General features: G+C 42.1%; 1 protein-coding gene across 1 annotated transcript in view; it reads right to left on the bottom strand.

Annotated features, from left to right (window-relative positions):
• The window catches only part of LOC122657962 (calcium-transporting ATPase 3, endoplasmic reticulum-type), a 200,654-nt gene that overhangs the window by 71,667 nt on the left and 108,636 nt on the right, over positions 1–20,351 (bottom strand). Inside the window, exons 13-15 of the mRNA XM_043852775.1 lie at positions 19,670–19,771; positions 15,182–15,240; positions 7,331–7,475 (exon numbers count right to left, since the gene is read on the bottom strand). Of these exons, the coding sequence (XP_043708710.1) occupies positions 7,331–7,475; positions 15,182–15,240; positions 19,670–19,771 (306 nt within the window). The remainder of the gene's footprint in view (positions 1–7,330; positions 7,476–15,181; positions 15,241–19,669; positions 19,772–20,351) is intronic.

Raw genomic sequence — 20,351 nt, 5'->3', positions numbered from 1 at the left:
CATGCAGCACCCTCCTGGCTTCAAGTTCCCTTCGGCTGAAGGGAAGGTGTGTGTCCTCAAAAAGGCTTTATATGGTCTCAAACAGTCACCAAAAGCTTGGTTTGAGAAGTTCAGACAGGCTATTCTTAAGAATGAATATTCCCATAGTCAAGCTGACCACACCTTATTTACCAGGCGAGGTAATCGTACTATTATGCAACACAACAGAACAAAGCACATCGAAGTGGACTGGCACTTCATCAAGGAGAAGATAGACAATGGCTGCATTTGCACCCCTTTTGTAAAGACTGGTGATCAATTAGCGGATATCTTCACCAAAAGGCTTACTTCTCTTCAATTTGGTACCCTATTATGCAAGCTGGGAATGCATGACATTTATTCTCCAGCTTGAGGGGGAGTGTTAGAATTTACGTAGTAAGGGTACTTTAGGAACTAGTTTGTTGACTAGTTACCTTATATTGTAATTTCTTGTTTTTACCTTTACCTCCCTTGGGAGGTGTATGTAATTCTTTTTATCTTATTAGTGAAGTAATAGAGGGGTGCTAGAGACATATCTCTAACACACAACATTCCATCTTCTCTCTTCTTCATGTTGGAATATGTAATCTAGAATACCGTGGGGGTATTCTGGTCTTTTTAGGATAGTTTAATTGTTATTCATTAGGTATAGACTGCTGCTCTTTTAGAATCAGCTAGTTAGGGGTATTTTTATCCCCTTTGTAATTTTTCCTCTATTATAAATAAAGGGCTTACCTATCAAAGAAATTATTCTAGCCATTCTCTAATTCTCTCATTCTCGGTTCCGTTAACATGGTATCAGAGCCTCCTAATCTGATCTAGGGTTATAGAATACCCTCCTCACCATCGTTTCACTTTCTCCCTCCTTTCTGTCTCTCTCTCTCAGCTTCTCCTTCTTCTGGTTTTTTTGGTTCTCATTCTTCTAAGAGGGCAATACTAATGAGGTAATCCAATGATTTAGTTGCTGCCCTCCTCCCAATCTACCTTTTTTTATAACCTAAATTCTAATCGATAGCTGGAACCATACCTGCGATATTGGAGCTTTCCATAAATTTTTGAAGATCAGATTCCTCTCTCATGAAGGCTAATCCTCCATTGTTGGAGCTTCCTATGCAACGATTCCCAGCACCTATCTACCTTCTTCCATCTACTCCCCTCTCCTTTCTTTTCCAGCCTTGATTCATCCAATCGATCTCACCTTTTAGGGTTTTTCAAAACCCTGACTCCAATCGATTTTAGGGTTCCTCTTTTGAGCTGCTGCTGATTTTTTAGGGATGATTCTCCACTACTATAAGGACCACTCGATCTCAATATTAGCCTCTTTCCAAGTGTTTGAAGACCCCTACCCCAATCGATCCTTATTTTCAGGGTTTTACAAAAACCCTGACACAAATCGATTTTTGGGTTAGGATTACTTGCTACTGCTGGAGTTTTTTGGAGGTGTTTCTACCATTAAGAAGGACAATTTACTTCATCAATACATGGTTTGAAGAAGTTCTATTTCATGTGATAGCTGCTGCCCTATTTTTTTCCGCACTTTTTTGGTGTCTCTCCCTGTTGAAGATCAAGTCTCAATCACAAAAAGAGATTGGTTATTCGTATTGGAGATCCATTCAAGCAGCTGAGGATAGCATCTATTCCAAGACATCATCAATCTTTGACAAGTCACCATCAATTTTTTGAAGCCCCCTTCCCTACAATCGATCTCACCTTTCAGGGTTTTGTAAAAACCCTGACTAAATCGATCTTAGGGTTAGGGATATCCTCTCTTGCTGATTTTTTTAGGGGAGTTTTATCAACATCAGAGGAGTATTTGACCCAAATATCAGCTTCATTCTTGCAGTATTTTTTGAAAAATTCAAGTTTCATCAATCCAACTATCAACCTATATTTTTTTTCTGGTTCCTATGTGGCTGGCTGTGTCAATTCCTATTGGATCTGCTGAGTTATTGTCTACTACTTGCTAGTTCTATTGAGCCTTAATTCATCCCTTGCTGGTTCTGTTGATTGGCTTCTGTAAGCATGACTGATTAACATGTTAATGCTGTCTTCATGAGGACTACTGCTGCCCTAGTCTTGAGACTGTCTGCGCCTAATATTGGAGATCGAAGTTCTTTCACCGTATTGAAGAATCGAATCTACTACCTTGGAGATCAGTTTCTTTTTGGGATTACAACAGTTGTTCCATGGTTATTGGTTGCAAATGTGAATCTATTCAGTTGTGTGAAGCTTTTCTACAGATATCTTCATCAGTTCTATTCAGCATATGGGAGTTTATAGATTGGAGTTTTGCACACTGGTTCTTCCTTGTTTGACGATTGATCAAGCCTTGAAGATTGGAGCCTTTCCTTGCTTCAAATCAGATCTGTTTTCTTCTTTAGATCAGATCTGCAAATTGGAGTTTGGCGTTTCTCCCCTGCAGGAGTTTCCATCTAAGAAGTTTGTTTGACCGATTGAAGAAGGTTGAAAATTGATATGGTGCATTGTTATTTTCCTCCATGATTCTCTATCCCACTGCTTCTTCAATTACCCATATCCCATACTATACCTTTGGAAATTACCCATAACCACTTTGGAAGTTTATGGTATACTCTAATTTTCCATTCCTCCTTTTTTTCATTACCCATAGCACCTTTGGAAAATTCTGGAACATATACTTTTGCCATTATCTCTTACGTCATCTCCGTTATGTCCACATGTACTACTACACGTGAGGGGGAGATTATGTACAATACACTTGCAGACATTGCAGAAGCAGAACTTGCAGGAACTTTTGTGGCAAAACATAGATCAGTTTTTTTCCACCATCATTGTCATTGGGTACTTTTAGTTATTGGGTTGAACTTGCAGTAAGGGGGATTTTGAAGTATTGAAGAATATTGAAGATATTTGGTTGTTGCCTATTTGAGGACTTTCAATTAGGTTGATACAGTTTTTTTCCGCTGCCTGATTTAGTTTGTTTCCGCTGCTTGCTGCCCTAGTTATTTAACTTAAAGATTTTATGTCACTATGACAATCTTAGATTCATCACTGGATAGCTATTGAAGATCATTGAAAGCTGCCTTTTTTGGAAGAAATTCCAGTCCCAGTTTGCTAATCATGTTTGTTCAGGTTTTGAAGATCAATTATTTCAAGTTCTTAAAGGTTTATTTGGGAGCTTCATTCATCTGTCAAGCTGGACTCTATTGCAACTCTGTTTCTTCCCATTTTGTTCAAGTTGGGCATTAGTGCCCTATATGCGCCAGCTTGAGGGGGAGTGTTAGAATGTTGGAGTGTTAGCATTTTTTATTTTTTCTTATTAGCTCAAGCTGAAGCTTCTTTTAGTTTATGTATAATCCAGCTTGAGGGGGAGTATTGGAATATGTAATCCAAAATACTGTGGGGGTATTCTGGTCCTTTTGGGATAGTTTAATTGTTATTCATTAGGTATAGACTGTTGCTCTTATAGAGTCAGCTAGTTAGGGGTATTTCTGTTCCCTTTGTAATTCTCTAATTCTCTCATTCTCGGTTCTGCTAACAAACTTTCTACTTTCAGCCTTCTCCTTGTTCTTGTACACTCTTTAACTTCCAACTCTGGTCTAATCAACACCAGGTGACCTGCATCGGAGAGAAGCTTTCTTACAAACAAGATCCAGTATAAGAGAATAGTGGTGGGTTGTCAACCTGGCAAGAATCAAAGGCAGGCCTAAATATTTGACCGGAAGATGACCGATGGAGAAGCCCGTCTTCTCAACCAAACAAACCTTGTCACATCAAAGACCCTGCTAAGAACAAGAGAGATATGGAAGGACTAATACGAAGGCCCGACAACCCCTCATATTCTTGCAAACAAGGCAAAGTACTCTCAAGAGAAATAATTTTCGCTTTGGAGAAGATCATGAGATCATCTGCGAAGGCTAGGTGAGTGACCTTAAGAGCCTTGCACTTTGGGATGGGAGAGATAAGCAACTGATCCTCACAACACTGGATGCTACTGGAGAGAGCTTCAAGAGCAAGGGTGAAGATGAGCAAAGAAAGAGGGCAGTCCTAACAGATACCCACAGTGGAAGCAATGTACCCAGTTGGACTACCATTTACAAGCACTGAGAAGCACGAAGAAGAGATGCAGTAATGCAATGATGGATTCAATTAACAAACACTGGGGGGAAAGCCATCTTGTACAGAACCTTAGAAATATAATCCCACCACAAAGAGTCAAAGGCTTTGTGGATGTTGTCAATCTTCATGAGAGCCGATGGGGAATGGGATTTTCTGTCAAACCCTTTAATATCTCATTGCAAAGTAGGATATTATCAGAAATGCTCCTGCCGACAATGAAAGCTGATTGGTCGTAGTTGACAAGAGAGTCAACCACAAACTTCAGCATGTTGGCAAGGACTTTGACAATGAACTTATAAAGGAGGTTGCAAAGAGAAATGGGGCTGAAGTCTGAAATAACAGATGTGCCTTCCTTCTTGGGGATGAGGCAAAGGAAAGTGTGATTGAAAAAGAACTCTTAAGGGCCTTGATAAGGTCATCTTTAATAATGGCCCAGGAAGAGGAGAAGAAACCCATGCTAAAACCATCGTGCCAGGGGGCTCTATCATAGTTGTCAAGGCGATAGGCGAATCAAGGACGCTGAGGGGTGAAAAAGCTCAAGGCGACAAGGCGACAAGGCGACAGCAACCAAGGCTCCCCAAAACAAACCGCCTGGACTCCTAGGTGATGCCTTGACAACCTTGGGCTCTATTAGCCTTGTGAGAGAGAACCGCTGCTGAAATTTCTTCCTTTGAGGGGATGGCCTGGAGAGTGCTCATGATGAGACTAGGAATGAACTTATTGAACAGATTCTAAGGGATGGGCCCAGTGGATACCGAAGAGGATGACCTGAAAATCTCTTTGAAGCAGTCGACCGCCTCTTCTTTTATATCTTCAACACGGAGGAGAGAGGATCCATCACTAGTTAGTAGCATGGGAATGGAGTTGGTATTTGATCCGGCTTTCATGGACCTGCGAAAGTAAGAAGTATTAGAATCACCAAGCTTTAACCATTTTATCCTTGACTTTTGTCTTAAGAAACTCTCCTCTTGAGCCTCAACTAAATATCACAAAGCTTACTCCTATAGTTCGAAACCATCAAAGAGATATTCCCAAACTTGGTGGAGTTCCAAACTTTAAGGGCTTTTTTAACATTGCAAAGCTTCCTGGCAAAGGCAATAAAGGGGTAAAAAAGGCTTGGACAGGCTGATCCCGAGCCTGTTTAACAATGGAGAGAAAATTGAGGTGTGAAGACCACATGTCAAAGAATTTGAAAGGTTTGGGGCCAAAGACAATACAAGGCCGGACAAGCAAGAGGATGGGGCTATGATCAGAAATACCAGGGGGTCAAAGGAAGAATGGGAAGAGGGGAAGCTTGAGAGTCAGGCTTCATTGACTAGGATCCTGTCAAGCTTATAAGCAATTCGAGAGTCACCACTTCTTCTATTCTGGTGACAAGCAAGAGGATAGGGCTACGGTCAGAAACACCAGGGGTGTCAAAGGAACCACAGGGAGAGGGGAAGGTGGACAGCCAAGCTTCATTGACTAGGATCCTGTCAAGCTTACAAACAATCTGAGAGTCACCACTTCTTCTATAGCGCCAAGTGAATTTAAGGCCAGACCACCTCAAGCCATTCACATCTATATCTCCAATGCACTCATTCAAAGAATCAATAGAAGACCCACCTAACCGGTCACCACCTTGCTCCTCATGAATAGACCGGATAACATTGAAATCACCACCCAATCCCCAAGGAAGGGACCCAACTGCAAGGCTATATGATGAAGGTCTCCCCAAAGGGAAACTCTCTCAGCGAAGCAATTAGAGGCATAGACAGCAGTGAATAAGAACTTAAGAAGCTGGAGTTCCCAAAACAGTCGAAAATTTTAAGGTGAAGAAACTGAGAGGAAGAGGAGAGAAACAAAATATGAAATTTGGAGGAGTCCCAAAGGAACCAAAGACAACCATTAGAATGGTGAGAGTAATTGGTAAGAAGGGACCAGGAGGGGCAATTAAGGAGGCAATATGGAAGCATTAGCCTCCTTAACTCGAGATTCAATAAGGGAATAGAATAACGAACACTGTAACTTAATGAGAGAATGCACCTCAGCCTGTTTGGAGGGGTTGTTAAGACTTCTCTCTTCCCCCCCCCCCCCCTTCTTTTCTTTCCCGTTTTTGGTAATGCATTTTTATTCACTGAAAAAAAACCATGGTTCATTGGATGGCAGGGGAAGGGTACTACTAGAGGAGGAGCAAGCCGAGGAAGGGCGAAACATTGTAGGGGTACTACAGTGCCAATGGTGATAAGCCCGGAGAGGGGTGGGAGAAGAAGATGGAGGAAGAAGGGTTACAATGGAACTAACCTTGGTTAATGGTTACCACAAGATTACAAGAAGATTTTCCCATATATATATATATATATGGGGAGGGTTTTCATGTACAGCCACATAAGAGGGGGTAGGGTTACGATGCATCAAATAGGGGGGGGGGGGTTCATTGATTTTGGCCCTGCATTTTCTATTAAGCCAAGGCCCAAGCAAAGGTGTTTCCGACTATCAACCACCAACTAACAAAAACAAGACTTCGAAAGAGAGTATAACATTACGTCTACTTCTTCTAAATCTTCTATAAGCATGGGTAAACAAAATGTCCTCTAGCATTTTCAGAAATATTCAGGCAAGTTTAGAAACTGAAAAAGCAACCATCAGAGTTCAGCCTATTCATTGTATCTCCTATACTGATTTACAAATAGAATGTCTGTTAACTGCAATGTGGAAAAAAAGGGGTCAATGAAGTACAATTGTATAAGAGAGCACCACAATATAAGAAAAATTAAGTTTTGACAACCCTACTTTATAGGACAGCAGCAAAGGAAGGGGCAGTTTGTGCTATTCAGTATATGTGGTTTTAAGGAATGTCAAAATGACATTTGGGATGCCATTCTTCAGATGTTTGGGTCATAACAGACATTTAGGTGATGCCCAAGTTAGTCAGTGAAAACAAAATCTTGTTGCAGGATGGATGATATGAGCCTTTCCAATGGTAGATCTTTGCCATCCCCCTCCAGTATGACTCCACAAGGTAAATCATTTGAAATTCCATTAAAATGTCATGTCATCCCACAAGGTTTTCCTTAGTCCTTACAAGTTAGAACTTCCACATAGTCATCATAAAAGAGGCAACTCCTCTGGGTTTCTGATTAGCACTGCCATTGATATATCCGAATAGAAAACTAACAAAAATGTAAGTATTTCACAGGATATAACCAATGCAATCAAGTTCCCTAATAATCACCTTTGACACAGACATCATGTTGGTTGTAAGCGTTCCAGTCTTGTCACTGCAAATTACTGTTGTACAGCCTAAGGTCTCCACTGATGGCAAAGACCTTACAATAGCATTCATCCGCGCCATTCTTTTCGTCCCAAGAGCCAAGCACCTAATCAGATGAAGGAAACAAGAAGAATAAGAGGTTCTGGAAACAATACTTTTTAACTGCGACCATAACAAGTAGTTAATTACAATGCCTCCACATTGCCTGCTTATGCCAACTTTTTCTTTTAACTTTGTATCTGTAGTGAGATTCAAGAGTGTAATAACTGACTAAAAAGACATTACAAGTACATATTTAGCTAATAAGAAAACCCACCCCCTCTTCAAAATTCTTCACTTTGGCCCCCACTTAACTCCTATATGTTAGACCACTCAAAATGAAAAACACCCCATGGCCACCGAATTTTTGGGATGGATATCAACTCTAGGAAGCCCTATTGCATTCCTTCACATTCGTCAAAAATATCAAAGATGGATCTCCCATTTGCCCAGTAGCGCCATAATACACCCTGATGAAGAATAGCAAACCTCCTGCACCCTTATTGGGCTTTTTTTTTGGTGAATAAATAATTCATTACCATAACCCCGAGGGGAAAGAGAGAGAAAGAGGGGGGGGGAAGAATACAAAGGGAAAATAGAGGGTGGGAATGTACAAAACCTCAAGACCTAGAAGAGGCAGAAGAATGCAAAGAAGAACCAACTAGACCCCAGGTAACAACAATATGTCTGTTCCTTGGGGTATCAATAAGGAAACCATGGGGAAACATATGAAGTCTGTAGCCGACGTCAAAGAATATGGTTTTCCAAATCTTATCAATGGAATGGGAGTTGAAGGTCCATCTTCGAAGGTTTCGCTCCATCCAGATGTTCAAGATAGCAGCCCCGAAAACCAACTTACCAGCAGTGTCATAGATAGAATTACCTAAAAAAGTCATATCCAACCAAAACCACTCCCGAGCGAAGGGTAAACGTCTCCTACTGCGGGGCTAGATGGAATCAAGGGCTTTTTTCCAAATGGTGGAGGTAAAGGGGCAAGAATAGAAAAGGTGATCAAAGTCCCCTATATCATTCCAGCAAAGGATACAGGAGGGAGGAAACTGGGATGTGGTGATGTAGGAGAAATGATTGGGTGAGGAGGCAACGGTTAAGAGATCTCTAGACATTGAAGTTATGACGGGGGATGTGACCTTTGAACCAAACTAACCTATGCCAGGGGACAGGGGGTGATGATGTCTGACAAAGTCTCAAGCGGAACTGGTACGGAAGAGGCCGTTGGGGGAGGGGATCCAGATGACCTTGTCCAAATGGGAGGGGTGGGGGGATGGAGACCCAAACTTGGGTTAGGCACGAGCGAAAAAGGGATAGGGGGGACCACGAGCCATGGGATATGATGGTAGAGATGTTAAGAATGGCTGTATTGTATCAGGGGTATATGTGTAAATATCCCCTTGTATTATTTTCTTATTTTTTGTCATTTGTATAAGGCCAAGGGCCTAGGTGTAATTTACTATTCTTTTCAATATAAGCATGTTAGTCTCTAGGTTAGAGACATAACACTTGAACACCAAAACCGTGGCTGCTTTCTTCTCTTTCTTCTCTTCTCCTTCTTCAACCTAAAATCTAACATGGTATCAGAGCGGTTTGCTCCTGGAGTTTGAAGGTGATCGAAGATTGTTTGGAAGGTGAAAAACAATCTCTGTGAAGGAAAATAGCATACCTTCTCAGACCTGTTTCTCTCTTGTCTGCAGTCCAAATACTGAGCAACCAAGTGCTCTAGTTTCGTGTGGAGGTCTTGTTTCTTCTCATGGTGTACTCTCACATCTCTTGGAAGCACCCAAGGAGTAGAAGGGAATCTCGGCCAGGCTGTTCTGCCTCTGTTTTTCGCCAGCTACAGTGGTTTTTTGCTCTTGTTGCTTCATTAGGTTCTTGTTTGACCAGTTTCTTTGGTCTATTTGAATCGTTTTTTGGTAAGGAACAATACTCATCCTTACTCCGTGGTTGTTTGATCAGTTTTTAGGGATTTAAAGGCCTATTTTCAGGCTATTTATCTCTGTTTTTCCTGGTTTTCTATTGCTGTATTTGTGGGACTGTTGTTGTGATTGAGATATTTGTTATTTGGGCCTATCAAGTGTTTGATTAAAGGTCAAAATGGGTGACAAAGATGCTGCAACACCCCTGCCTCTTGTAGACACAGCCCAAACAGCCCCATTTCTCCCTTCCTCCTTTGAGAGTCCCAATATCCAACTCCCTATTGCCAAACTTGAGAACCACAACTATTTGGATTGGTCCCGGTCCATGAAATTGATTCTCCGGTGTAGGGGAAAGATGGGTGACATCAATGGTAGTATACAGGCCCCTCTTCCGACTGAGCAAGGGTATCCCAAGTGGGACTCTGAGAATTCCCTGGTGATGGCTTGGCTTCTTTTCTCCATGAAGCCTGAGATTGGAAGAAGATTTATGGGCAAGGAGACTGCCAAGGACATTTGGGATAGTGTAGCCTGTATTTTTGATCGGGTTGGGGACTCTACTAAGGTGTACCAACTTCTCTAACAGATTGTCAGCTTGCGCCAGGGTGAGAGAAGTATCTCTGAATACTATAGCCTTGTTGTGGGCCTGTGGGAAGAGTATGACCATTATAGAGATCTCCAGTTATGCCCTGCTGATGAGGTCAAGGTGCATCGGTTGTTTGAGAGAGAGAGGGTCTTATTTCTTCTTGGAGGTCTTAATGCTGATTTTGAGCCTCTTAGGGTGCAAATCCTTGTCCGTCCAAGTCTTCCCTCACTGGAGGAGGTGTGTGGATATCTACAGAGTGAGGAGACCCGTAGGGGTGCTATGGGGACTGCCCCCACTGTTGAGCACTCTATACTTGTTTCTTCCACTCCCCCTCAGGACCATGGTACTAAATCACGTTTCGTTTCGGTGTTTCGGTCTGACCGAAATTTCCGAGATACCGAAATTTCGTCGAAATATGGTATTTTTCTGTGGGTGTAAAATGCCAAAAATGACCGAGATTTCTGAAATTTTCGAAACGAAATGACCGAAATTACCGAGATTTCTGAAACGAGATGACCGAAATTTCCGAAATATCATCAAAATTTCCGAAATATTCGAAATATTGCATTTTTTCATATCGAACTTACGTTTTGTTTCGGACAGGTCGAGATACTCGAAATATTCGATATCTCGACCGAAATTTCACGAGTATTAGTACTATGCTCAGAACTCCACCAAGGGGGCCGATAAGGGGGTTGCTAAGGGAGCTGTGAAGGGTCGATTCCTATGTGACCATTGTGGCAAGAATGGGCATACTAAGGATTTTTGCTGGGATCTCCATGGGAAGCCCCCTGCTGGTTCATCTTGAGGGCGAGGACAGCGGAAGAAAGGGCCTAAGGCTTATGTTGGAGTTGTTGAATCTGATGAATCCTCTCTTTCCAAGGAGGACATTGCTGCATTTTGCCGGATTGTGGCTCATTTGGATGGTTCCTCCGCCACTTCCTCAGGTTCCTCTGCCACCGGTTCTTCCACTGCACTGCAGGCTTCCTCCTCCGGCCTCACCTCTTGGGTCATTGACTCAGGTGCCACAGATCATATGACTGGTAGGTCACAGCTATATAATTCCTATTCTATTTGTTCTGGGAAAGATAAGGTAAAAATTGATGATGGTACCTTCTTTTCTATTTCTGGTAAGGGAGATATCCAAGTTGCACCTTTTTTACCCTTGAAGTCAGTTTTTCATGTTCCCAACTTTGCCACTAACCTTCTTTCTGTTAGTCAATTGACTAGATCTTTGAACTGCTTTGTCACCTTCTTTCCTACCCATTGTCTTTTTCAGGATTTGGTGACGAAGAGGGTGATTGGCCGTGGTCGTGAAGCTAATGGCTTGTATGTTTTGGAGACTGGTACTTCCCCTATTCTGCAAGCTCAGTCCTATGTTTGTGGGCAAGAAGGTGGACGTACTCAGGAGGATATTCTGCTATGGCACCGTCGCTTGGGGCACCCCTCCTTTTTTGTTATGAGGAAATAGTTGCCACATTTGTTTACTTCTTTTCCTGTCTCGCATGTTTTTCATTGTGAACCTTGTCTATTTGCCAAAAGTTGTAAAACAGTTTATGCATCTAATGGTAATAGATCTACTTCACCTTTTCATCTTATCCATATTGATGTTTGGGGGCCTTCCCCTGTTACTTCTTTGCGTGGCTTCCGCTACTTTGTTTCTTTTATTGATGACTTTTCTCGGGTTACTTGGGTTTTTCTTTTGAAACATAAGAGTGATGTCCATGTTGCATTTACAAACTTTTATGAGTTAGTGTATACCCAATTTCAAACTCAGGTCCAAATTGTCCGCTCAAACAAAGGTGGGGAGTATATGTATAGTGGTTTGGAAACCTTTTTTTCTGACCATGGCATTATTCATCAGGTGGCTTGTGTTGATACCCCTCAACAAAATGGGGTGGCTGAAAGAAAAAATCGCCATCTCCTTGAAGTGGCTAGATCACTTTGGTTTACCATGCATGTTCCAAAAACTTTTTGGTCTGATGCTTTACTCACTGCTGTCTTTCTTATTAATCACATGCCTTCTAGTGTCTTGACCTTCCAGGTTCCTCTTGATCTCTTGCCTTCAAGGTCCTCTTCTTTTTCTCTCCCTCCAAGGGTGTTTGGGTGTATTTGCTATGTCCATATTAGCAAATCTGCCCGCACTAAATTGGATCCTAAGGCCCTGAAGTGCATCTTTCTTGGGTATTCCTCCACCTCAAAGGGGTATAAATGCTATCATCCTCCTACCCGTCGGTGGCTCCTCTCCAAGGATGTTCATTTCTTTGAAAACATTCCGTATTTTCAGTCCCCTCTTCAGGGGGAGTATGGTGGTGGTGTTGAAGGTGAAGAGGTTCCCAAGTTTGTGTTATTTCCTTTCTCCTCTCTTGTTCCTATTTCTCCTTTCCAGCTTGACAAAGGGAAGAAAAATTCTGTGGATATTGTTGTTGAGGGGGAGCCTCCTAGTGCACAGGAAAACAGAGAACAGGGGGAGTTATTGGTATATACAAAGGATAGGAGAAATCCTCCTTCATGGCTTCCTATAAAGAAGACCTGCCAAAATCCTTCTTCGTCTCCTCATCCTGAGCCTTCATCAGTTGAGACAGGTATACCTTCCTCTAATTCTCCATTCTCAGACTTAGATCTTCCTATTGCTCACCGAAAGGGAACTCGGGCATGCACTAATCCTATTGCCAAGTTTATTTCCTATGATTCTATCTCCCTTACAGGTAAAGCCTTTACTGTGGCTATCTCATCCATCTCTATTCCCAAGAATGTAACAGAGGCTATGGCAGATCCAAAATGGAGAGAAGCAATGAACACAGAGATGTTGGCTCTTGAGAAGAATCACACTTGGGATCTTGTTGAACTCCCTAAAAGGGAGAATCCCGGTTGGGTGCAGATGGGTATTCACAGTCAAGTTCAAGTCTGATGGTACTGTGGAAAGGTATAAGGCAAGACTTGTCGCCAAGGGGTATACACAGGTGTATGGCATTGACTATCAGGAAACCTTTGCTCCAGTGGCCAAGCATAACTCCATCCGTGTACTTCTCTCAATGGCTGCAAATCCTGATTGGCCATTATACCAACTTGATGTGAAGAATGCATTCTTACATGGTGACCTAGAAGAAGAAGTATATATGTACTCTCCTCCTGGGTTCAAGCATCCTGGTGATAATGGGAAAGTGTATCGACTTAGGAAGGCTCTCTATGGACTCAAACAGTCTCCTAAGGCTTGGTTTGAGAGGTTCAGACAAGCCCTCCTACAGAATGGCTACACTCAAAGTCAAGCTGACCACACATTGTTTATACAGAGGAAGGGCAGCACTATTACAGCTCTCATTGTTTATGTTGATGACATTGTGGTCACGGGAAACAGTGAAGCTGAAATCTCAAAGCTTAAGCTTTATTTGGCTCGGCAGTTTGAGATCAAAGATCTTGGTCCATTGAAGTATTTTCTGGGGATTTCAAGATCTAAGCAAGGGATCAATGTTTGCCAAAGGAAGTTTGTTCTTGATCTACTTAAGGAGATAGGCTACTTAGGATGCAAACCAATCTCCTCCCCTATTGAGCAAAACCACAAACTAGGGGAAGATTGTGGTGAACCTTTGGTGGATGCTGAAAAGTATCAGAGGCTAATAGGTAAACTTATCTACCTCTCACTCACCCGACCTGACATCACCTATGCTGTTGGAGTAGTGAGTCAGTTTATGCATGCACCCAAGATGGGACATCTTGATGCAGTTTATAGGATCCTCAGGTATTTGAAGTCAGGCCCTGGAAAAGGTCTTCTCTTCTCTAGGAATGGTCACTTGAGAATTGAAGTATATACAGATGCTGATTGGGCTGGGCCTATCTCTGATAGGAGATCCACATCTGGATACTGTACCTTTGTTGGAGGCAATTTGGTCACCTGGAGGAGTAAAAAACAACCAGTGGTAGCCAGGTCAAGTGCTGAAGTAGAGTTTAGAGCCATGGCTCATGGTGTGTGTGAAGTCTTGTGGTTGAAGAAGCTTGTCCAAGAATTGGGGTTTGAGACAACTGAACCTATGAGTCTATATTGCGACAACAAGGCAGCCATCAGTATTGCTCACAACCCAGTTCAACATGACAGGACAAAGCATGTTGAGGTTGACAGACACTTTATTAAGGAGAAAATAGACTCTAAGGCTATTTGTACTCCCTTTGTGAAGACGAATGAACAAGTGGCTGATATCTTCACCAAAGGACTTGGCTCCAATCACTTTAGTTTTATGTTAGACAAGCTGGGTATGTATGACATATACCACCCAGCTTGAGGGGGAGTGTTAAGAATGGCTGTATTGTATCAGGGGTATATGTGTAAATATCCCCTTGTATTATTTTCTTATTTTTTGTAATTTGTATAAGGCCAAGGGCCTAGGTGTAATTTACTATTCTTTTCAATATAAGCATGTTAGTCCCTAGGTTAGAGACATAGCACTTGAACACCAAAACCGTGGCTGCTCTCTTCTCTTTCTTCTCTTCTCCTTCTTCAACCTAAAATCTAGCAAGAGAGGGGTGCAGATTAGGAATGCCAGAAGAGTATACTGAGCAGGCTCCTAATGTAGTGTATAGTACTCCTAAGGGGTGCCAAGGATCAAGCCAGAGGGAGGTAGAGGTCCCATCAACGATCACAGAAGAAATAGCTCTAAGGGCTAGGGGACGAAGGAGAAGGATTTTACGCCAGACCCAAGAAGGATCAGCAGGTTGGGGGGCTGTCCAAAAAGAATCCTTTTTTAAAAGGTAGGAATAAACCCAATTGACCCAGATGAAATCCTGCTTAGACGAGATTTTCCAAATTAATTTGAGAATCCCTGCTAAGTTGTAATCTTGGATCCTCCGAAGGCCAAGACCACCTTTAGATTTGGGGAGACGGATGGATGCCCAACTGATTGGGTGGATGAATTTGGATGATTCTTTTCCTTTCCAGAGGAAAGCACAGAAAAGAGATTCCATGGCTTAAACAAGCCATTCCAAAGAATGAAAGGAAGAACCTCCATATGATCCCAGTGACCAATAAAGAAAAGGGAGGGTGTTGCAAGGACAACTTTACAGGAGTTGCAGCCTCCCCCAACCCAGCAGAGACTCTTTTTTCTTTCTTTTGAGTGGTGAAATCGAAATTTGTTTTTATAAATAAATCAATCTCAATATGTGTGTTTGACTTCCTTCGCCTTCTTTTCAATGAGACAATGAGAACTAGTTTTTACTGCTTCAACAAATAAAAATTAAGGCAGATAACACCTCATTCCAAACACTCACGTTGTAACGACAGCAGGTAACCCTTCAGGAATTGCTGCAACTGCAAGAGCAACTGCAATCTGTGTAATGAGGACAAAGTGGTCAGCATCAATACGAAGAAGATTCTTAACAGAGAAAAGAAACAACTTAATGTCAGAATAAATAACCATATTATTGGATCATATTGTATGGTTGGCTAAAGAACAGAAATAAAGAATGTCACATGGATAAGGCAATGTATAAACTCAATCAATTATAAACTATTAACCAAGAATAAGAAAATTGTTACAATCCATTTGAAAACATTAGACTAAGTAAACTAAAGTTTTTTCAAAAGCGTGCCCTCCCACCCTATATCTTCCCACTCTCTCCAGGAAGAAGGCCTGCTTACAAAACCCATCTTGAAGCCCTTTGGTCCAATATGTTGTTTCTTTCTTCTTTTTTCCTTTTTTTTTTTTTTGGGAGGGGGTGTGTGGGTAGGTAGTATCTAAGCATATGGTACAAAGCAAAAGAAAAACAAGACAAATCTAATATTCCTTTAGCTATCAAAATAATATAAGTGTAGAAGCTTCAATTGCAAGCTTAAAAGTGAAGGGAATAGATTGTTCCACTTCATCAACTTAAGTTTATTAACCTTGATATCTTAGGTGACTTATCTTGCATCCTTTGTTGCAATATTGCTAAGGGAGTTCCATTTTCTGCCAAGGGAACAAATTTTTTTTTTGTGTGAGCAAGAAATATATTGAGAAAAGAGGAAAGAATACAATAGCCCTAAGAGGTAGGGGGAAAGAAAAAGATACAAAAAGAAATGCACGGCCCTCAGCTAGGAGGCACTCGGGGCAAGGTACAAATAGAATGGAAGGCCCCATGAATCAACAATAAGCAAGTTCCTTGGGGTATCTTGCTCTTGTTTTTGTTTCTTTTTCTTTCCCCCTGCCTCTTAAGGCTCTTGTATTCTCTCCTTTTTCTAGTTGGAGTCCCTGGGGTAGTTAAGGCTGACCTGAAAACGAGTACTGAAGATAGGAGGAATTCTCTGCTGCTCTAACTCTCCCGCGGACAAGAGATCAGATTCCCCTTCCAGAGGTATCAGTTACCAGTGACAGGAGCGATGAAGGCCTTCTAATCGGTGCTCGGATCAGAATCAGTTCAATCGAATCCCCTTGAATGACACCTATCAGATCTATTATCCCCCGTGGAATCGAGAACAGGAGAAAGAGGAAAGGAAAGGCGCCGGTAAGGCGATCTTGAAGACTGAGACTGAAGTGACCGCCTGATCTGGGTTCTCTTTGGGCTCTCTCCCGGTTAAGTATTTGGGCTTATCTTTGATTCCTTCCAGGTTGACTGCTCACCATAACTCCCCTATTCTGGCCCTCTTGCGTAAGAGGCTCCAGCTCTGGAAGGGCAAGCTGCTTTCCTATGTCGGCCATCTTGAGTTAATCAGATATGTACTACAGTCATCTTACATTCATTTGTCCGGCATTTTTGGTCTCCCTCAGTCCATCATCTCGAAGTTGGAGTCCCTAATGCGTGCATTCCTTTGGACAGGGACCCTTGGTTTGAGAAGGATCAAAGACATCACTTATGAGTTATGACGGCATTCTCAATCTCATTTGGAAGATTACGGCTAGGAGGAAGTGCATTTGGGTCGACTGGGTCAATTACCGCCTCCTCCTCAATGATTCTATTTGGAGAATTTCTCCTCCCTCAGATCCATGCTGGGCCTGGAGAGAGATTCTTCAACTCAGGCCTCTTGTGATAGGAGCTATCTCTTCCCTGATTGATGATAGTTCCTCAAGAGTTGTCAAGGCGACGCCTAGGCGTCCAGGCGCCTTGGTCAACTTGGGTCGCCTAACCGCCGTTACAACTATGTCCTCAACTCCATTCTGGTTAGACAATTGGCACCCTCTCGAAGTCCTTCATTTGGTCGGTGACAATACTATTTACAGGTCAAATCTAGTCTCGGACATCATTCGGTTTGAAGAATGGCCCCCCACCCCCCTCTCCCTTCCTCCACCCTGTCAGCCATTTGGGGTGCTCTTCCCAGTATCCGCCAAAGGCCCTCAGGTAGTGGTGATTTGGTTTCGTGGTGGGCTTCTTCTTCAGGGTTGTTTATTACCAATTCTAAATGGGATCTTATTGGGTTTGGGGATCTCCTATTCCCCTACTGTTTGGAGTAGGGCAGTTTGGTTCAAAAGGTGGATTCCCTGTCACAGCTTTACAGTCTGGAGAGCTCTCACCCACTATCTCCCTATGCAATCCTTTTTCATTGAGCAGCAGTTTCTGTCCCTCCTAGCCGCTGCCTCTGCTGGAATGCTTGTGAGGATGTGGATCACCTTTTCTTTGATTGCCCTTTCTCTTCCTCTGTCTGGATAGGGCTCCTCTCCATGTGCTGGCCCAGTAGAAGAAGAATTCTGCCTTTTGATAGAGAATGGATTGGGTGGATATGTCCTTTGCAGGGAGTTCTTGTTGTGACGCAGTTGGTAAGCTGGCTATTTGCTATCCACCACTTCTGGTTCGAGCGTAACCTTCATCGATGGACCTCTAAATCCAGGTCCTTTAGCAGATACGGGACTCCATTCTCTTTGAAGTTAAAGCCAAGATTGATGTTGCCCCCTCTTCATGTGCGGACACCCCTAGAAATAGGCTTATTGTTGACTCTTGGGTTCTCTCCCCTTCCATTCTTCAGGCCCTTGCCTCCCCTTTGTAAAGGCATGGCCTTGTATATTGTATTCTCCTTGTTTTCCATCTCTTGGTAATGAATTATTTGTTCACCCAAAAAAATGTTGAAGGAGATAGTGTCCCAAATCTGTTGGATTGATCTGGATTTATGAGTCCATCGCCTGATGTTAGGACCCACTTGATGTTAGTATGTTATGCTCCATCCAAATGTGTTATATGGCGACACCAAAAGCAAGTTTACCTACTGAGTCACAGTTGGATTTACCAGCAAAGGTCATCTCAACCAATTCCATTCTCTATCGAAGGGAAGGATTCTTCTTCTCTGAGGCCAACATTTGGCTAGCAGCCCTTTCCATAAATGAATAAATTTATTCAGACAGGAAAGGGAACAGAATTGAGATACCAAAGGGGAAATGATGAGCATAAGGAAACATAATTTATTCACAAAAGATGGATATGAAAAAAAAGGGTACAAGGTCAGAGCTTGAAGCAGCAACATGCTTACATCAGTCTGGAATGTCCTGCCCCCCATTCTAATTTCGAGGTCGATCTTCTGGTAGGGGAGACAAGACTATCTGGACCCCCTCCTCTTCAGGGCTCTTCAGCATCAAAGCAGCTTGGAACCATATTCGGTTGCATGGCACTGTAACACCCTGGCATAAACTTGTATGGTTCAAACACCACATCTCTCGGCAACAGTTTGGCGAGGACTGCCTTCCAATGAGACATTCCTCATCCACCGCAAATTGCTATCTCTCCGTCTTGCTGCCTCTGCTCGAACGCCATGGAAACAATTGACCATCTCTTTTTTGCTTGCCCCCTTTCCTCGTCCATTTGGAAAGGGGTGCTAGCTAGATGTTGGCCCCAACCTAGATGGATTTTTCCGTTTCAAAGAAAATAGATCTGGATGGACATGACATTTTCCAGGTCATCTATTTGCGACTTTGTGGGAAAGTTCACCTTTGCTGCCACCATCAATCAGATTTGGATGGAGTGCAAATGGTCCTCCAGATTGAGACCTCTTCAGCTTATTTGTGACTCCATCTCATTTGACATCAAAAGCAAGCTAGCTTCAGTCACATCTTCTTGCCAGGACACCCCAAGGAACAGGCATATTGTTGTTTCCTTGGGACTCTCCTCCCCCTTTTTGCACACCCGCCCCCCTCCTCTTGAGGATGGGGTTTTTCTTTGGCTTGTATTTTGTATTTTTTTCTCCTTCCCCGTTGATCGGGGCCTTGTTTTTTCTCTCTTTGGTAATGAATTATTTATTCATCCAAAAAAAACATGCTTCACGGCTGATACTGCACACAAATGGCAAGACACAGAAAATATGACATTTACCGGAGGAACCTTTAGTCTATGACTAGTCCTTATTAAGTGTTCACTCTTAAAGATATACATATTTGAATATGTTAAGTTTTTATAAACTAACTTCTGTTAACAATATTGCCATAAAATTCCACCAGTCCTTCAGTACAGTTCTTCACAGGGTTTTAAGAATCAGCCAGTCCTGCTTTTTGTTTCCTAATCTGTATACCAATTGATTGAACAAAGTGATTCGGATTCAGGATGGTCAGGGTCCAACACCGTTCTTTATATTATTGGTTCTTCTGAAAACGGCTGCAGCTTCCTTGCTCAGTTTACATATATGTAATCTATGAAATACTAAACAAGACTAATGCCACACACTACCAAATTAACAGAAAATACAACATTTATCAGAACACTGCAGATGCGAACATCAAATAAATTTAAAAACAACCTATCTTTCAAAGTTCATCAGCATAGCAAGATAAGAAAAGATAAAGAACCATTTCTCTCAAGCAGTACCTTAAAGTAATGAATTGCTCCTCGCAGAAAGCCACCATGAGAAGGATCACGGAAGTGTCCAATGTTTACAACCCACACCAAGAAACAAATCCCTGCAATAACCTAAAACCAAAGTGGAAAGTTCAAAATTCAACTAACTGCAATCTATATACAAGACATGAAAATGAAATTTAAGAAGAAACTAAGTATGATACAGTCAAATAGATTGAATATGAACAAATTCAAAAGATGTAATAATTTATTCATAGCGTTACATATGTAAGGACACAATTGAGAGTTTTTTTATGCAAGGGATTTTTTGTTAATGACCTAGAGGAATTTTACTTTTGCAAGTAGTGTAATAATATTGGTAATGATGACTTGGAAACTAGATTCCTCTACATACGAAACTGTATAGCACTTCCTCAAGAGCCTTCATCAAGTTAGCACATGTCTATGCACTCAATCAATCTTAAATTTCAAACCCTACGGTGAAATAGGAGAATGAGGTGCTCTCTCCAATTCTTCCTGGAAAGGCCTTTCTTTTGACCACCTGAAGTCACCAAAAACAATTCAAATCCATCGAAAGGTCATCTTGAATCAAGTGAACAAAATAATACTACTCTTGACAACAGTATTTTGCCTCTATTCCACCCCAACTTTGGGACATTTTAACTGACATTTCCCTCAAATCAGTTTGTGA

Source organism: Telopea speciosissima, chromosome 4 (assembly GCF_018873765.1).
Source record: "Telopea speciosissima isolate NSW1024214 ecotype Mountain lineage chromosome 4, Tspe_v1, whole genome shotgun sequence".
Lineage (NCBI taxonomy): Eukaryota > Viridiplantae > Streptophyta > Magnoliopsida > Proteales > Proteaceae > Telopea > Telopea speciosissima.
This window is presented reverse-complemented; position numbering and strand designations above follow the sequence as displayed.